Here is a 15,971-nt window from a genome sequence, read left to right on the forward strand (position 1 = left end):
GACTAAAACGAAAACAGTTAAGATGACTAAAATACGACTAAAACTGAATTTTAGTCAAAAGACTAAAATGGGACTAAAACTAAAAACGCCAGTTTAGTCAAAAAAGACTAAAACTAAATTGAAATTTGACTTCAAAATTAACACTGGTCAGTAGTGTATGTTCATACCACAATACCATAAATAATAACATATTAGATTTTTCACTCCAGCTGTATATAATGAGTTTGGAAATTGTAGAGAAATGTTAACTAATGCATTATAATTTAATTACAACCATTGGAGTTTTAGCCGACTAAAATGAGTTTTAGTCTTCTAAAATATACTGAAGTTTTAGTCGACTAAATACAACTAAAACAATTGCAGAAGACTAAAACGAGACTAAAACACCATTTTAGTCCTAAGACTAAAACTAAATTGAAATTTGCTGCTTTACAGCACAGTCCCAGTGTGTCCTCAGTTCCCCTTCACATCATCGTTTAGATTGGTGCCCCCCATTACAGTGCAGGACTCCTTTACATTAATGTAAAGAGGCATGCACTGTACAGGGGGCACTCCAATGTACAGGGGACTGCACTGTCATGATTACAGTACCCCTTTTACAGTACAATCTCCTTTACATCATTGTGCCCCTTTACAGTACACATCTCCTTTACATCATTGTGCCCCTTTACAGTACACATCTCCTTTACATCATTGTGCCCCTTTACAGTACACATCTCCTTTACATCATTGTGCCCCTTTACAGTACAAATCTCCTTTACATCATTGTGCCCCTTTACAGTACACATCTCCTTTACATCATTGTGCCCCTTTACAGTACACATCTCCTTTACATCATTGTGCCCCTTTACAGTACACATCTCCTTTACATCATTGTGCCCCTTTACAGTACACATCTCCTTTACATCATTGTGCCCCTTTACAGTACAAATCTCCTTTACATTGTGTCCCTTTACAATACAAATCTCCTTTACATCATTGTGTCCCTTTACAGTACAAATCTCCTTTACATCATTGTGCCCCTTTACAGTACACATCTCCTTTACATCATTGTGCCCCTTTACAGGGAAATCTCCTTTAGATCATTGTGCCCCTTTACAGGGAAATCCCCTTTAGATCATTGTGCCCCTTTACAGGGAAATCTCCTTTACATCATTGTGCCCCTTTACAGTACAAATCTCCTTTAGATCATTGTGCCCCTTTACAGGGAAATCCCCTTTACATCATTGTGCCCCTTGCAATCACAGCCCTCTCCCACCCCACCCATTTCCTCTCTAACATTACTGTCCCTTTACAGCCAGATCGAAGGCAGTGATCAGCGTGTGTTACCCCTAACCGGTACCGGACTGGGGGTTGGGGACCCCTGTTGTAGGAGACAGAGAACAGGGCCATGTTGCATGAAACTGCTAGAGATTACTGTCGCTATAGGTTTCTTTACAAGTCAATACTCTCACTACTGACTGCTGGGGCCAAAGGGCAGTACTTTAATCATCATATGAAAGAGAAAGGCGCTTCCTAAGCGCAGTGGTTAAAAGATTTATTACAGGCACAATGGGATTAAAAACGCTTACAAGATAGTAAGAGGTCATAGGCATATAATGATTAGTCCTCATGCGGATCACTGTAATCCTCGTCTGTCTGGGGGAGAGAGCCGTCCTGCAGCTGCCAGAGTCCCTGGTGATGTGGATTGGCAAGGAGGTGAAGATGCGATGAGGCGACCCTGGGATTTGGAACCAAGCTGAAACGCATGTGGCCGATGTGACATCAGGTGAAGGTGGTGGGCAGTAACGCGTTTTGGAGCTCGTCTGACGAAGGATCTGTGCATGCTCCGAAACGCGTTACCGCCCACCATCTTCACCTGTCGCATGCGTTAAAGCTTGGTCCCAGAACCCGGGGGGCCTCATCACATCTTCACCTCCTTGCCAATCCAAGTCACCAGGGACTCCGACAGCTGCAGGACAGCTCTCGCTCTCTCCCCCAGACAGACGAGGATTACAGTGATCTGCATGAGGACAAATTATTATATGCCTATGACCTCTTACTATCTTGTAAGTGTTTTTAATCCCATTGTGCCTGTAATAAATAGAAAAACAAACAAGGCGCCTCTAAGTGCAGAAATTTAAAACTTTTAATATCCCCTAAAGGGGTTAAAAACACTTACAAGATGGTGGATGTAGCAGGTAAGTGTGTCCAGAAGATGTTCCAATGGCAGGGCAGTCCCAGTCGGATGATAAAGCTTCCAGGGAAGTCCACAGGATAACAGCCAATTTGTGCTGGTTCCTTCTTCAGCCAGGAAGGAACCAATGAGCTGTTCCGAAACGCGTCCCGCCTCTATGACACACTTCCTGCCCTCTTCCTGGTTGTGTTCCATGCTGGTTTTTGTCTCGCTTCCTCTGACATCATCCCCAGGCTCCATCACCATTGTATTGTGTTCTCTAAACACTCACAGCACAAATTGGCTGTTATCCTGTGGACTTCCCTGGAAGCTTTATCATCAGACTGGGACTGCCCTGCCACTGGGACTGCCCTGCCACTGGAACATCTTCTGGACACACTTACCTGCTACATGCCTGCTTCATCCACCATCTTGTAAGTGTTTTTAACCCCGTTAGGGGATATTAAAAGTTTGATATTTCTGCACTTAGAGGCGCCTTGTTTGTTTTTCTGTTCCCATTAGAGATCGCTTGTCTCCCTGAGTGCTGCCTAAAGTGTGTGAAGATCTGCTACCCTCTCCAACACAGACTTTATCTGTCAGGATTCAAATTCTTGGAGCGCCCTGGATATACACATTTTTCTGCCTGTAATAAATCTTTTAACCGCTGCACTTAGGAGGCGCCTTTCTCTTTCCTTTATGACCATCCAGAGCTGCTTCTTCTCTACAAAGTGCTGCCTTCGGTGCCATCTCTTCACTGCTACCCAGGACCCGATACCCAGCCTCAGAGCGCCCTCAGCTCTTCCTCTTTTTTTTTTTTTTTTACATCAAATGGCTGCAGGTTGGTCACCACGGCTCTACAGCATCCCCCCCCCCCCTTCACTCCTCCCCTGGCATCAATTAGACATTCCCAGAAGAGAAAAGAGCTATGACGTTCAAGGAGGGAGGAGGCGGCTAGTTCAAAATTGCTAGAAATTATTTTTGTAAAGGAAAATCACTTCTGTGTTTTTACCTGCAAGTTTTTGACAGAGTCTATTTAAAGTGTATGCAAAACCCTAACAATGAACCCTCATTTGCTTTCTTTTTCTCCACTGAACGTACAATTGAAAGCATTTTGTTGTATTTGTTCTATAAGTGAAAAAATATACTATTGGATCCTGCCAGAAATCCAGGACTATCATGTAACCTGTGCAGTGTGATCTCAATCAGTGATATTTTCAACCACTGCTGAACTAAAGAACACCTTTCCTATATCAAAAGTCTATGACAGGCAGTGGCTGGACAGGGTGTAAAACTATACCGGCAGCCTGCCAAAGTCTGACAGGCAGGGGCTGGACAGGGTCTAACACTATTTCCCAGCAGCCTGCCAAAGTCTGACAGGCACTGGCTGGACAGGGTGTAAAATTATACCGGCAGCCTGCCAAAGTCTGACAAGCAGTGGCTGGAGAGGGTGTAAAACAATACCGACAGCCTGTCAAAGTCTATGACAGGCAGTGGCTGGACAGGGTGCAACACTGTACCGGCAGCCTACCAAAGTCTATGACAGGCAGTGGCTGGACAGGGTGTAACACTGTAACGGCAGCCTACCAATGTCTGACAGGCAGGGGCTGGACAGGGTCTAACACTGTGCCGGCAGCCTACCAAAGTCTATGACAGGCAGTGGCTGGACAGGGTCTAACACTGTACCGGCAGCCTGCCAAAGTCTGACAAGCAGTGGCTGGAGAGGGTGTAAAACAATACCGACAGCCTGTCAAAGTCTATGACAGGCAGGGGCTGGACAGGGTGTAACACTGTACCGGCAGCCTACCAAAGTCTGACAAGCAGGGGCTGGAGAGGGTGTAAAACTGTACCGGCAGCCTGCCAAAGTCTATGACAGGCAGTGACTGGACAGGGTGTAACACTGTACCAGCAGCCTACCAAAGTCTGACAAGCAGGGGCTGGAGAGGGTGTAAAACTATAGCAAGTGGTAATGGCGTTTAGGACCCTGTGCGTTCAGGGACGAAGGTCCGGAACACTGGACGCACTGCTCTCAGCCTCCTTAGTGGCAGAAATCAGCAAACACACAACTCACCTTTACCATAGGAACATACTCCTCAGGGGGCGCAGGCTGGATCTTACTAGACATTTCTATCACAGCTTTCACCAGGCCCGTCACATTCTCATACACTTTGTCGTTAGTGCGATCCAAATTGGCTGTGGGCGGAGGGCTAATCTCTTGCGGCTGTATCTGATTGAAAAGAAAGAAAGAAACAAGCGTGAGTGAGTATTGAAGATACAACACTGGATTCAACAGCTCAAATTAAAGCGGCCACTAGGTGGAGCCCTGTATTATAAAATTCAGACGGACAGGCTGCCGTGCATGCACACACCGAATAGAACACAAAGAAGTGTCTCTGGGCATTTTACCCAAAGTGTACAGGGACTGTTAGTAGTTAATTTTTATTTTATTACTTTTTACAATTTTTTTTTTAATTATTAAAAAAAAAAAAAAAAAAGGATTTTTACAATATTTTATTATTATTTTCTGTTACAATGGTTTAGGAGCACCATTGAGGGGCTTTGGTGAGATATCAAGGGCCCCTAACAAACCCCTTATATCTCACTTTTGAGGCAGAGAAAGGGGCTGAGGACAGAGATTCCCAAGTCCATTTCTCTGCAGCCAAGCAGCAGGGGGAATCTGTGCAGCACAGGGTGATTAGGATGTGCCTGGGTACACCTGGCACACCCTGTGCGCACGCCTATGATATGCAGCAAGGTTTGCTGTCAGACTAAGCTGCACTATGTGTAAAGACTAGGGCCCGGATTCACAAAGCACTTGCGCCGACGTATCTCGAGATACGCCGCGTGTAAATCTACGGAAGCGCCCCTATCAGCCAGCGTAAATATGCAGTCCAAGATACGACGGCGTAGGAGACTTACGCCGCTCGTATCTAGGCAAAATTCATGCGTAACTGATTCTAAGAATCAGACGCATAGATACGACAGCGCACATTCGGAGTACGTGGAGTTACGCCGTCGTAAGTCCTTTGTGAATCTGGGCCTAAGTGCGGAAGTTCTTGGTGTGTTTCCACACGTGTCCATGAAAACGGGAGACTGATCTGTGAAAGTGGGGTTCACCCACACGCCAGGCTCTTCTGCATGACCTCATGTGATCTGAAAAATCACTCCAGCTCTGCTGACTCATTGCCTGGGTCCATATTTCTGGTGAGCGTACCTGCACTATCATTGGTGGCGGATAACTACACTGTGGTGGAATTCATGGAATAAGGATTTATAGACGCCCATCAGTCGTCACCAATACGGACTTAGAATCGGGGGTACACCTTGGTGGGCCCCAAGTGGAGATTTGTTATTTCTCAAGAGTTTTTGGACTTCTGTTTGTTATTATTTGCACTTAGGCACTTTATAGCACTATCTATTCTGAACTATTCAGATTGTATTTCAGCGCAGCACTTGTTTACAATATATACTGTATAAACTTGTTTAACCACTTGCCAACCAGGCCAATTCTGACATTTCTCTCCTACATGCAAAAATCATATTTTTTGCTAGAAAATTACATAGAAACCGCAAACATTATATAGGTTTTTTTTTTGTTTTTTTTTAGCAGAGACTCTAGAGCAGGAATATGTAATTAGCGGACCTCCAGCTGTTGCAAAACTACAAGTCCCATCATGCCTCAGCCTCTGGGTGTCATGCTTGTGGCTGTCGGAGTCTTGCAATGCCTCATGGGACTTGTAGTTCTGCAACAGCTGGATGTCCGCTAATTGCATATCTCTGCCCTAGAGATTACAATGGCGGTCATTGCAACTTTTTATCTCGCATTGTATTTGCGCAGCAATTTTTTGGGGAAAGGTTTCATGCTTTAAAAAAACAAAACAAGGTATAGTTAGCCCGATTTTTTTGCATAATGTGAAAGATGATGCTACACCGAGTAAATAGATACCTAACTTGTCATGCTTCTAAATTGCACACGCTCGTGGAATGGCGCCAAACTTTGGTCCTTAAAAATCCCCATAGGCATCCCTTTAATATTTTTTTTACTGATTATATGTTTTGAGTTACAGAGGAGGTCCAACGTTCGCGGCGATATCTCACATGTGTGGTTTGGACACCGTTTTCATATGTGGGCTGGACTTGCGTATGTGTTCGCTCTCGCCGCCCCTAAGAACAATCAACCGGCTGACCAAGCAGCTATGATCATCCTTTGGTGTAGGGCAGGGATTCTCAAACTATGGCCCTCCAGCTGTTGTAGAACTACACATCCCATGAGGCATTGTAACACACTGACATTCATAGACATGACTAGGCATGATGGGAATTGTAGTTCCTGAACAACTGGAGGGCCGTAGTTTGAAGACCCATGGTGTAGGGAATCGCTGGCTGAAAAAGCCGATATTTGAATGATGCCTGTAGCTGCACCCATCATTCAGATATACCCCGACAAAGCCCAGGACGTCATATGACGGCCAGCCATCGGCAAGTGGTTATCCCCTTTAACACCGGCCGCCATTGTTTGATGGCTCTCCTGCGCGAATCGCCGTAGCTGTACGGCGGCTCACGAAGGCTCAGTTGCGGACGGACGCCTCGCTCCCGGAGCATGCCCCGCGGGTCTGGAGGACTCTGTCCTCAGGCGGCCCACGATTGCCTTATACACAGGCAGAACAGTGAAACAAGGCATTTCCTCGATCTGACAGGTGACATGCCAAGAACAGTGATCTCTGTCATGTCCCAGTAAGCCCCCCCCCACAGTTAGAAACACTTATAGGGAACACATTTAACCCCTTGATCACCCCCTAGTGTTAACCCCTTCACTACCAGTGACATTTACACAGTAATCAGTGGCTATTTTTAGCTCTGATCGCTGTATAAATGTCATGTTCTATCCATAATGCAGAGCCTTAACAAGCACATTGACTTTAATGACATCCCAGTCTTAGTCTGTAGGGTTCAATATTGAGTTGGCTCCGCCCTTTGCAGCTATAACAGCTTCAACTCTTCTGGGAAGGCTGTCCAAAAGGTTTAATAGTGTGTCTATGGGAATGTTTGACCGTTCTTCCAGAAGAGCATTTGTGAGTCAGGCACTGATGTTGGACTCTCTGCAGGTCAGTCAAGTTTCTCCACCCCAAACTCGCTCATCCATGCCTTTATGGACCTTGCTTTGTTTACTGGTGCTCAGTCATGTTGGAACAGGAAGGGGCCGTCCCCAAACTGTTCCCACAAAGGAGCATGAAATTGTCCAAAATGTCTTGGTATGCTGACGCCTTAAGAGTTCTCTTCACTGGAACTACGGGGCCAAGCCCAACTCCTGAAAAACAACCCCCACACCATAATCCCCCCTCCACCCAATGATTTGAACCAGTAAACAAAGCAAAGTCCATAAAGACATGGATGAGCGAGTTTGGGGTGGAGGAACTAGACTGGCCTACACAGAGTCCTGACCTCAACCCGATAGAACACCTTTGGGATGAATAAGAGAGGAGACTGCGAGCCAGACCTTCTCACCCAACATCAGTGCCTGACCTCACAAATGCGCTTCTGGAATAACGGTAAAATATTCCCATAGACACCCTCCTAAACCTTGTAGAAAACCTTCCCAGAAGATTAAAGCTGTTATAGCTGCAAAGGGGACCAACTCAATATTGAACCCTACAGACTAAGACGCCGTTAAAGTTCACGTGTGTGTAAAGGCAGGCGTCACAATACTTTTGATAATATAGTGTAGGTTGTATACCGTATTTATCGGCGTATACTGCGCACTTTTTCCCCCTTAAAATAAGGGGAAAATCGTGGGTGCGCGATATACGCCGATACCCGCTTCCAGCGCTGAGTTTGAACTGCGCCGCCGACATATACCGAGTGCAGTATACTCGGCTCGGCTTCGCTCGCGGTCACGCTCTGCGACGCCTCCTAGAAGCTGAGCGTGCCCGAGTGTACTGCGCTCGGTATATGTCGGCGGCGTTCAAACATCGCGGGAAGCGGGGATTCGACTCAGAGACAGCGCGGGAGGACACCACCGAGGCCGCAGCCGGACAAGGCCGCCGATGGACGCCGGGCAAGACACCGACGAGGGGCATTCAAAATAAGTATTTTTTTTTGCGTGCTATACGGGGGTGCACGCAATACCCCGATAAATACGGTATATAATGCAAAGCCTTGTTTTTACCACCAGGACATATTATATATGTTGTATCTATAATGCAGAGCCTTGTTTTGCTGGCTGGGACAAGTGGAGATTGTGGATTACTCAGGATAAGGAAAGCATGTGAACAATGTGCTCAGTTTGCCATAAGTGGTTTTTATAAGTTTGGCTCTCGGCTTTGTTGTGGTTACATCGGTTGGTAACTATGCAAGGTTGGGGCTGGAGGACTCCCTCCCTCCCTCTGCGCACCCCTTCCATGCCGAGTCCTCAAGAGCCGGCAACACCAGCTTCTGGATACACAGTACAACCAATATATACAGATTTCCATCACTGCACTGCTAGAGGAGAAAAATGGAACTGAAAACAAGATTTTCCCATGTCATTAATTTAAAACATATTAGGCCTCATGCACACCGGGTGTTTGGCCCCGGTGCATGAGATCGGAGTGTTTTGGTGCAGGTGGAAGCAACAGGTGTAATGTCCAGCAGCCTGTAAAACGGTACGAGAGGCTGAAAACTGCTGCAGCGGGACGGTGCACCGAGTAGTACCAATGTTTAGGGCAGTACGCGCCAGGGACGAATATCGAACACAGACTGCTTGCATTCCAAAAATGTGTTCCTGGGTGCCTACCGCCTCAAACAATGGTACCACTCGGTGCACCGTCCAGCCGCAGCAACCTTCAGACTCTCAGGCCCAGATTCTCAGAGACTTACAAGGGTGTATCAGTAGATACGCCGTCGTAAGTCCGAATTTGCGCCGTCGTATATTTAAGCGTATTCTGGGAACCAGATACGCTTAAATTCGGCCAAGATACGAGCGGTGCAAGTCTCCGTTGATTTCCGCGTCGAATATGCAAATGAGCAAGATACGCCGATTCACGAACGTACGTACGCCCGTCGCAATTAGTTACGCCGTTTACGGAAGACATACGCCGGCGTAAAGATAAAGCTGCTCTCTAGGTGGCGCAGCCCATGCAAGGTATGGACGTCGGAACAAGCGTATCTTTTTACGTCGTTTACGCAAGTCGTACGTGAATGGGGCTGTGCGTAGGTTACGTTCACGTCACAGGCATTGAGCCGGCGTACCTTAGGGGCGTAAATTCGACGTGATACTGAGCATGCGCGCGCATGCGCCGTTCGTTTGGCCATGCATCTACATAGGGTCACGCTTAATTTAAATACAACACGCCCACGACCTGCCTACTTTGAAATACGCGCGCTTACGCCGGCCCATTTACGCTACGCCGCCGTAACTTAGGACGCAGGTGCTTTGTGAATACTGCACTTGCCTCTCTAAGTTGCGGCGGCGTAGCGTAAATAAGATACGCTACGCCCGCACAAAGTTACGCCGCCCTATGTGAATCTGGGCCTCAGTGTTTCACAGGCTGCTGGCAGCAGTGCTAGACTGTGCGTTTCATACAAGGTCTTAAAGGGGTTGTAAAGAATCATGGCTTTTCACCGAAATGCGCACTAGCCCAGCGACTGCAGCCGCTGCCTTGGGTCTTCGTTGAATAGATCGATAGCAGCAGGAGCCATTGGCTCCAAATCCGGTTACCCGGGGGGGCGGGGCCGAGTCCTGCTGTCTCGGTCAATAAACGCAGCAGCGGGACTCACGAGTGCGCCTGCACAGGTGCCCCAAGGGAAAGCAGTTCTCCGTGAGGACACCCAATTAAGAGGAGAAGCCAGGAACCCCCCCCCCAAAAAACAAATAGAATAATACTGTATTTTGTTTGGCCTATAAATAATTGTATTCTAACTTTTTATTCCCCAGGATCTTTGCTTTCATATATAAATATATAATGTTTGGGGGTGTAAGATGTGCAAAAACTGAAATGAAAACGGTCTCTGGTAGGCAAGTGGATAAATCACATTTGTACACAAACTATGGACATTATTTACATATTCTTAACAAGCAGTCCCTAACCTAAGGTTGGCTTCTAAGGCCACATTCACACGGACGGACCACTTGGGTCCGCCTGTCAGTTTTGACGGCGGACCTGAACGGCTGCCCCATGCATCCCTATGGAACGTCGGATGTCAGCGGAGACATGTCCGCTGACATCCGACCCTATCCGATCCGCTAAAAACAGACGTATGGGGGCCACGTCCCCATCTGTCCATGGCGGATCGGATCGGGTAAGATCTGATGAAAACGGAGAGGAGCTTGTCGCCCGTCGGCTCAGCGGAGGTCTGCGGACTGATCTCCCGCTGAGCTGGCGGACTCCGTAGCAACAGAGTCCGCCTCATGTTTTGTTTACATTTAGTGCAGTGGTCATCAACCCTGTCCTCAGGGCCCACCAACAGGCCAGGTTTTATGCATTACCTTGGGGAGATGCAAACCTAGAATACTGCAATCACCGAGCAGCAAATGATACCACCTGTGATGCATTTCAGTTATCTTGCAAACCTGGCCTGTTAAGTGGGCCCTGAGTACAGGGTTGATGACCACCGATTTAGAGGACAGGTCTGCTCTCAAGAGTAAAAAGCTGGCATTTCAGTGCCTCTTGTTGTGCACTTTGAAAATGAGTTTCTCTGCAACGCACATAGAAACAGAGGTTAATGGGGGCTTGTTCAGTATTTTAAATATTTTAGTGTGCATAATCTGGGCCCGGGTTGACTCAACATTATCTAACAAAGACTGAAATATCAGTTTTTGGCCTACAGAGACTTTAGGTTTGTGTAGAACAGAAGGACATTCGAATACAAGACACCACTTGAACATGAAGACAATCAAGAGCCATAATTGCATGCTTTTTGGGAAGTCATGCTTGAACTGTAAAGTTTAAAAATGATTAGTGATCACATTCTGTATGTAGTATGTGTAAGAGATTATATATATATATATAGATAGATAGATAGATAGATAGATAGATAGATAGATAGATAGATAGATAGATAGATAGATAGATAGAGAGATAGATAGAGAGATAGATAGAGAGATAGATAGAGAGATAGATAGAGATATAGAGAGATATATAGAGAGATAGATAGAGATATAGAGAGATAGATAGAGATATAGAGAGATAGATAGATAGATAGAGAGATAGATAGATAGAGATATAGATAGATAGAGAGATAGATAGATAGAGAGATAGATAGATAGATATATAGATAGATAGAGATATAGATAGATAGAGATATAGATAGATAGAGATCTAGATAGATAGAGATCTAGATAGATAGAGATCTAGATAGATAGAGATCTAGATAGATAGAGATCTAGATAGATAGAGATCTAGATAGATAGAGATCTAGATAGATAGAGATCTAGATAGATAGAGATCTAGATAGATAGAGATATAGATAGAGATCTAGATAGATAGAGATATAGAGATCTAGATAGATAGAGATCTAGATAGATAGAGATCTAGATAGATAGAGATCTATATAGATACTATATATACTTGAGTATAAGCCGACCCGAATATAAGCCGAGGCACCTAATTTTACCACAAAAAAATGGGAAAACGTATTGACTCGAGTATAAGCCTAGGGTGTCTATCTGCATGCCTCACTGTGCCCATGCCTAGACGTACATTTAACATGGTAGTATATAGAAGGGGTGCCCGGCTTTAAAAAAAGAAAAGAAATCGGTGCTCCCCGGCTGTAGGTCCCCCAGACAGCAAACTTTGCACACATGTAGAGGAGAAATGGGGCTACATGTGTGCCAAGTTTCGGCTGGCCGGTACCGGGTCCCAAAAATTACCGGAGAAATGACCATTTAACATGGGAGTCTATGGAAGGGGTGTCCGACTTTGGAAAATCGGTGCTCCCCGGCCGTAGGTCCCCCAGACAACAAACTTTGCACACTTGTAGAGGAAGAGTGGGGCTACATGTGTTTGGGGTCCAGAGGACCTACGGCCGGCCGGTATCGGGTCCCCAAGGTCCGGGAGATCAGGCGCAAAAAGGTGACTCGAGTATAAGCCGGGGGGGCATTTTCAGCACATTTTGTGCTGAAAGACTCGGCTTATACTCGAGTATATACAGTATCTATCTATATAAACATACACACACATTAAAATGAATGACAAAAAAAGAAGGTCGCCTGACTGACAAATCACAATATACAAAACTAAAACCATTTTCTTGGTAACATCCATTTGTCAGCTGATATGTTATGTTTGACAATCATACCCATAATGGTATAACACACACACACACAAATAGGTGCTTACCCGCCAAGGCTAAATTCGAGCAGGGTGAGGGAAGGGTTAAATATTTTTTTTTTATCATAGCAAAATAAAAAGAAAAGAAAGAAAATATTAATAAATGCAGCGGAGCAAAAAACATGCATGACAAATTCAACAAAAAAGCATCTATAAAGTAAGCTTTCCCCAGTGTATGTGTGTGGGGGGAGGGGAGGAAGCGCGCTGGACTCCTGACATGCACACAGCACATGCAGAAAAAGAGGGCAAGCAAAGTTTAATATGAATGAAACTTTATTTGTAACATGCAAAGGAGCAGGGGCAGAAAGGCAAAGTGGTATGTGCCATATATTTGGTATAGATATTGCATGAGCAACGGACAATGGCCTGAATACTGTATACAGCGGAGATTGTGTGCATACCAAGAGGATAATGATGCAGAACAGGGCAGCAAGGGCCATAAAATGTATTTCAGAGGCTCAAAAGTCATTTTACATAACAAGAAAAATTATGATGAAAGGGGAGCCGCAACGTCACCATAATACCAAAAATTCTCTCCTTAATTATTGTAATCCTTTTTATGTCTTCTCTATATGTCGACTGATATCGTTTTTTTTTTTAGGATTTTTCAACTGCCTTTCAGGCCAATAGTCTGTAGATTTAAACGTTTTTCTTTTTAGAGCCGGTTCACACAGGAGCACCTCGTGAGGCGACTCAGCCGCCTGACAAGTCGCGCTCCGCTCGGTTCAATGGAACCGTTCTAATAGGAGCGACTCAAGTCGCTCCGACTTAGAAAAAGGTTCTTGTACAACTTTGGGGGCGACTTGCATTGACTTCAATACAGAAGTCATTTTGCAAGTTGCCTCTGAAGTCGTCTAGAGATCGCCTTGCCGAGTCGCCCCCAAAGTCGTGCCGCCCGTGTGAACCGGGTCTGTCCTTTTAAAAAAAATAATAATAATTTTAAATCACTTCTTTCTGTCACAAGGAGTGCAAACATCCCTTGTGACAGTAATAGGCAGTGACAGGTACTCTTCATGGAGGGATCGGGGGTCTATAAGACCCCAAGCCCCTCGGCACTTGAAAGTATTCAAATTGTCAAGATCGGCACTTTTGAATACTTTATATATATATTTTTAAAACTGGCGTCTTTAGGATGGCAGTAACCCGGAAGTGATGTCATGACATCACTTCCGGGTTACTAAATCAGAGACCTGAATGAAGAATCTGCTTTGTTCAGGTCTTTGGCGCGCCGGCTGGTAACTTGGGTCGCCCGGTGGGAGGGAAGAGCCTGGGTGAGCAGCGGAAGGCGGGGGACGTTTCCTCCCACTGCTTGTAATAACAGCCGATATCGGCTGCTGAGCCAAATCGGTCATTACAATATAAAGAACGGTAATATCGGTATGTTTTGTGACCGATACAATGCTTAAAAAAAAAAGTGAACATCGTTCACTGATAATCGGCCATATCAATATACGGTTGACCCCCTACTTCCCTCCCCCTAACACTTTCACGCTGAGACGCTTTTCAGTCGCTTTCACGCTAAAAACAGCGCCTAAAAAGCTCACGTAAACTTATTTCCATTAAAATCAATGAATGTTTTCACACTGGGGCAGTGTGCTGGCAGGGCTGTGAAAAACTCCCCTCTCCATTGAAATGAATAGAAAGCTCTTCAAAAGCGCTTCAAAAGTGCTCAGTGTTTTTACTGGCAGTTTAGAAGCGCCTCAGTGTGAAAGTGGCCTAAAACTTTAATAAACTCAGATTGAACACCATACCAAAAATTCTCAATACTAGTAAATTCAAAGCTTTACCGCAGACATAAGGAAATCACCAATAGCATTGCTGAAGTAAAAGCACAGGGGGGGGGGGGGCACTGGCTGGTTCCGAGCTCCTTCACTATTGCTGATTTCCACATGTCGGCGGTAAAGCCTTGCATGTATATACATCTAGTTTTGGAATCTTGCCGTTAAATAAAAAGCAAACTACCCGATGAAATTTTATGGTCTCCATAAAAGTAATTTTCAAAACATGGAGGGACTTTTCCAGTAGGTCATATCACCGCATTAAAAAAGGACTTGGTACCAATCACCATCAACTGTGTCGAGGAGATCGGCGAAAACAGACAACTGAACATGCATGTATGTAAATTCTGTTCAGCCAGTATTGTGATTCTCACTCCCAGGCACACGGCATGATCAGGAGCTGACATGACTATTCTATTCTTGGAATAAGTATCAAGACACTGTTGGAGTCTTCATTTCCAACACTTCCTTCACTCACGATGGCTGAAACATGAGCAATATGAAATACAAGAGAACATAAAGAAGGATTCCAGGTATGGCAATTTTAACAGTTACATTGGTCCAGCTTGGTCCAATGTAACTACGCATATACAATACCTGTGGGATCCCATTGGAAGCTGGAAATCACTGTACTCATTAAACTGCTATCACTATCAACTCCACTGCTACTCCAGTGATCTCCACTAGCTTCCAAGTTCAAGTGACTGCCCTGCTGCATTCTTTTTTTTATTTATTTATTTATTTTTTTTGAAATTTTTATTTTTTTAGTGTATTTTTGTGCGTGTACTCTAGAGAGGAGCCGGACTGCAGGAGTAGGCAGGCCTCCCCCAGAGGCAGAGGCAATCTGCCATCTTTCTCCATGCCCCGGGTGGCAATGGCGGGTGCGTGAGGGGGTCCTCCCACACAGCCCGCCCTACCTGCTCCGCTTTGAAGCCCAACGGGGCAGAGGGACTCCCTATAAGGGAGCGAGAGGATCTAGCCCGCTCAACCAGCCCCGTTAGTCCTTCGCCTCTCTTTCTAGAGACCGCGTGGTCAAAGTGCGTGCATGTTAACCCAATTTCGAGTGCGTGTAAGTGTGGTGGTTTTTGTGGGAGGGGGTGGGCGTACTAAGCGCAGGCTTACCTCGCATAGCACACCCACCGGGAGCCGGGCTGAGACCACCAAACTCAATTCACATGTAGCTGAGACCGGGATCCGAACCCCTAGCTGCAGAGGTGAATGGCTTGTCAGCGCAGTGCCAATCGCAGCTCATTGCCCTGCTGCATTCTGAACACAGAAGGTTGGCCACTTGACATGGGTGCCATTCAGAGAAGCCTTTGCAATTGCCCAATGAATGCACAACGTTCTCTGACTGGACCAGGTGGAGGGGGGAGTGAAGTGATTTTCTCCAACTTGTCCAATCAGAGAATGCATTGCATTCACTGAGAAAATGCAAGGTGTTCTCTGAATGGCAGCTGACCACCTGCAGTGTAGTAGTGGTATCTACTACTGTGATTTCCAGCTTCTAAAAGGGATCCCACATGGTATTTGTATAGGAAAACAACAGTGCAGAGCTGCACTGGTTTTCCTATTGTATGCATACCATGCATTAAGGTATTGTGCCAAGTGCATCACAACACTCTAGAGGCCCCGCTACTATGATTAACTTCACCCGACTCTCTAACCATTGGTACCCTTGGACAAGTCTCTCTCCCCTCTGCGCCATATCCCCTCTACTAGGTTTATTCTTGTTAA

At 45.7% G+C, this 15,971-nt stretch overlaps 1 protein-coding gene across 20 annotated transcripts in view; it reads right to left on the minus strand.

Annotated features, from left to right (window-relative positions):
* Positions 1 to 15,971, minus strand: part of PTK2 (protein tyrosine kinase 2) — a 458,969-nt gene that overhangs the window by 7,304 nt on the left and 435,694 nt on the right. For 14 of the 20 annotated variants that reach the window (XM_040355020.1, XM_040355019.1, XM_040355017.1 and 11 more), the window contains 2 exons: positions 12,469 to 12,477; positions 4,224 to 4,379 (listed from right to left, as the gene is read on the minus strand). In XM_040355020.1, the coding sequence (XP_040210954.1) occupies positions 4,224 to 4,379; positions 12,469 to 12,477 (165 nt within the window). The remainder of the gene's footprint in view (positions 1 to 4,223; positions 4,380 to 12,468; positions 12,478 to 15,971) is intronic. The other 6 variants (XM_040355022.1, XM_040355018.1, XM_040355033.1 and 3 more) reach the window with 1 other exon arrangement.

Source organism: Rana temporaria, chromosome 5 (assembly GCF_905171775.1).
Source record: "Rana temporaria chromosome 5, aRanTem1.1, whole genome shotgun sequence".
Taxonomy (NCBI): domain Eukaryota; kingdom Metazoa; phylum Chordata; class Amphibia; order Anura; family Ranidae; genus Rana; species Rana temporaria.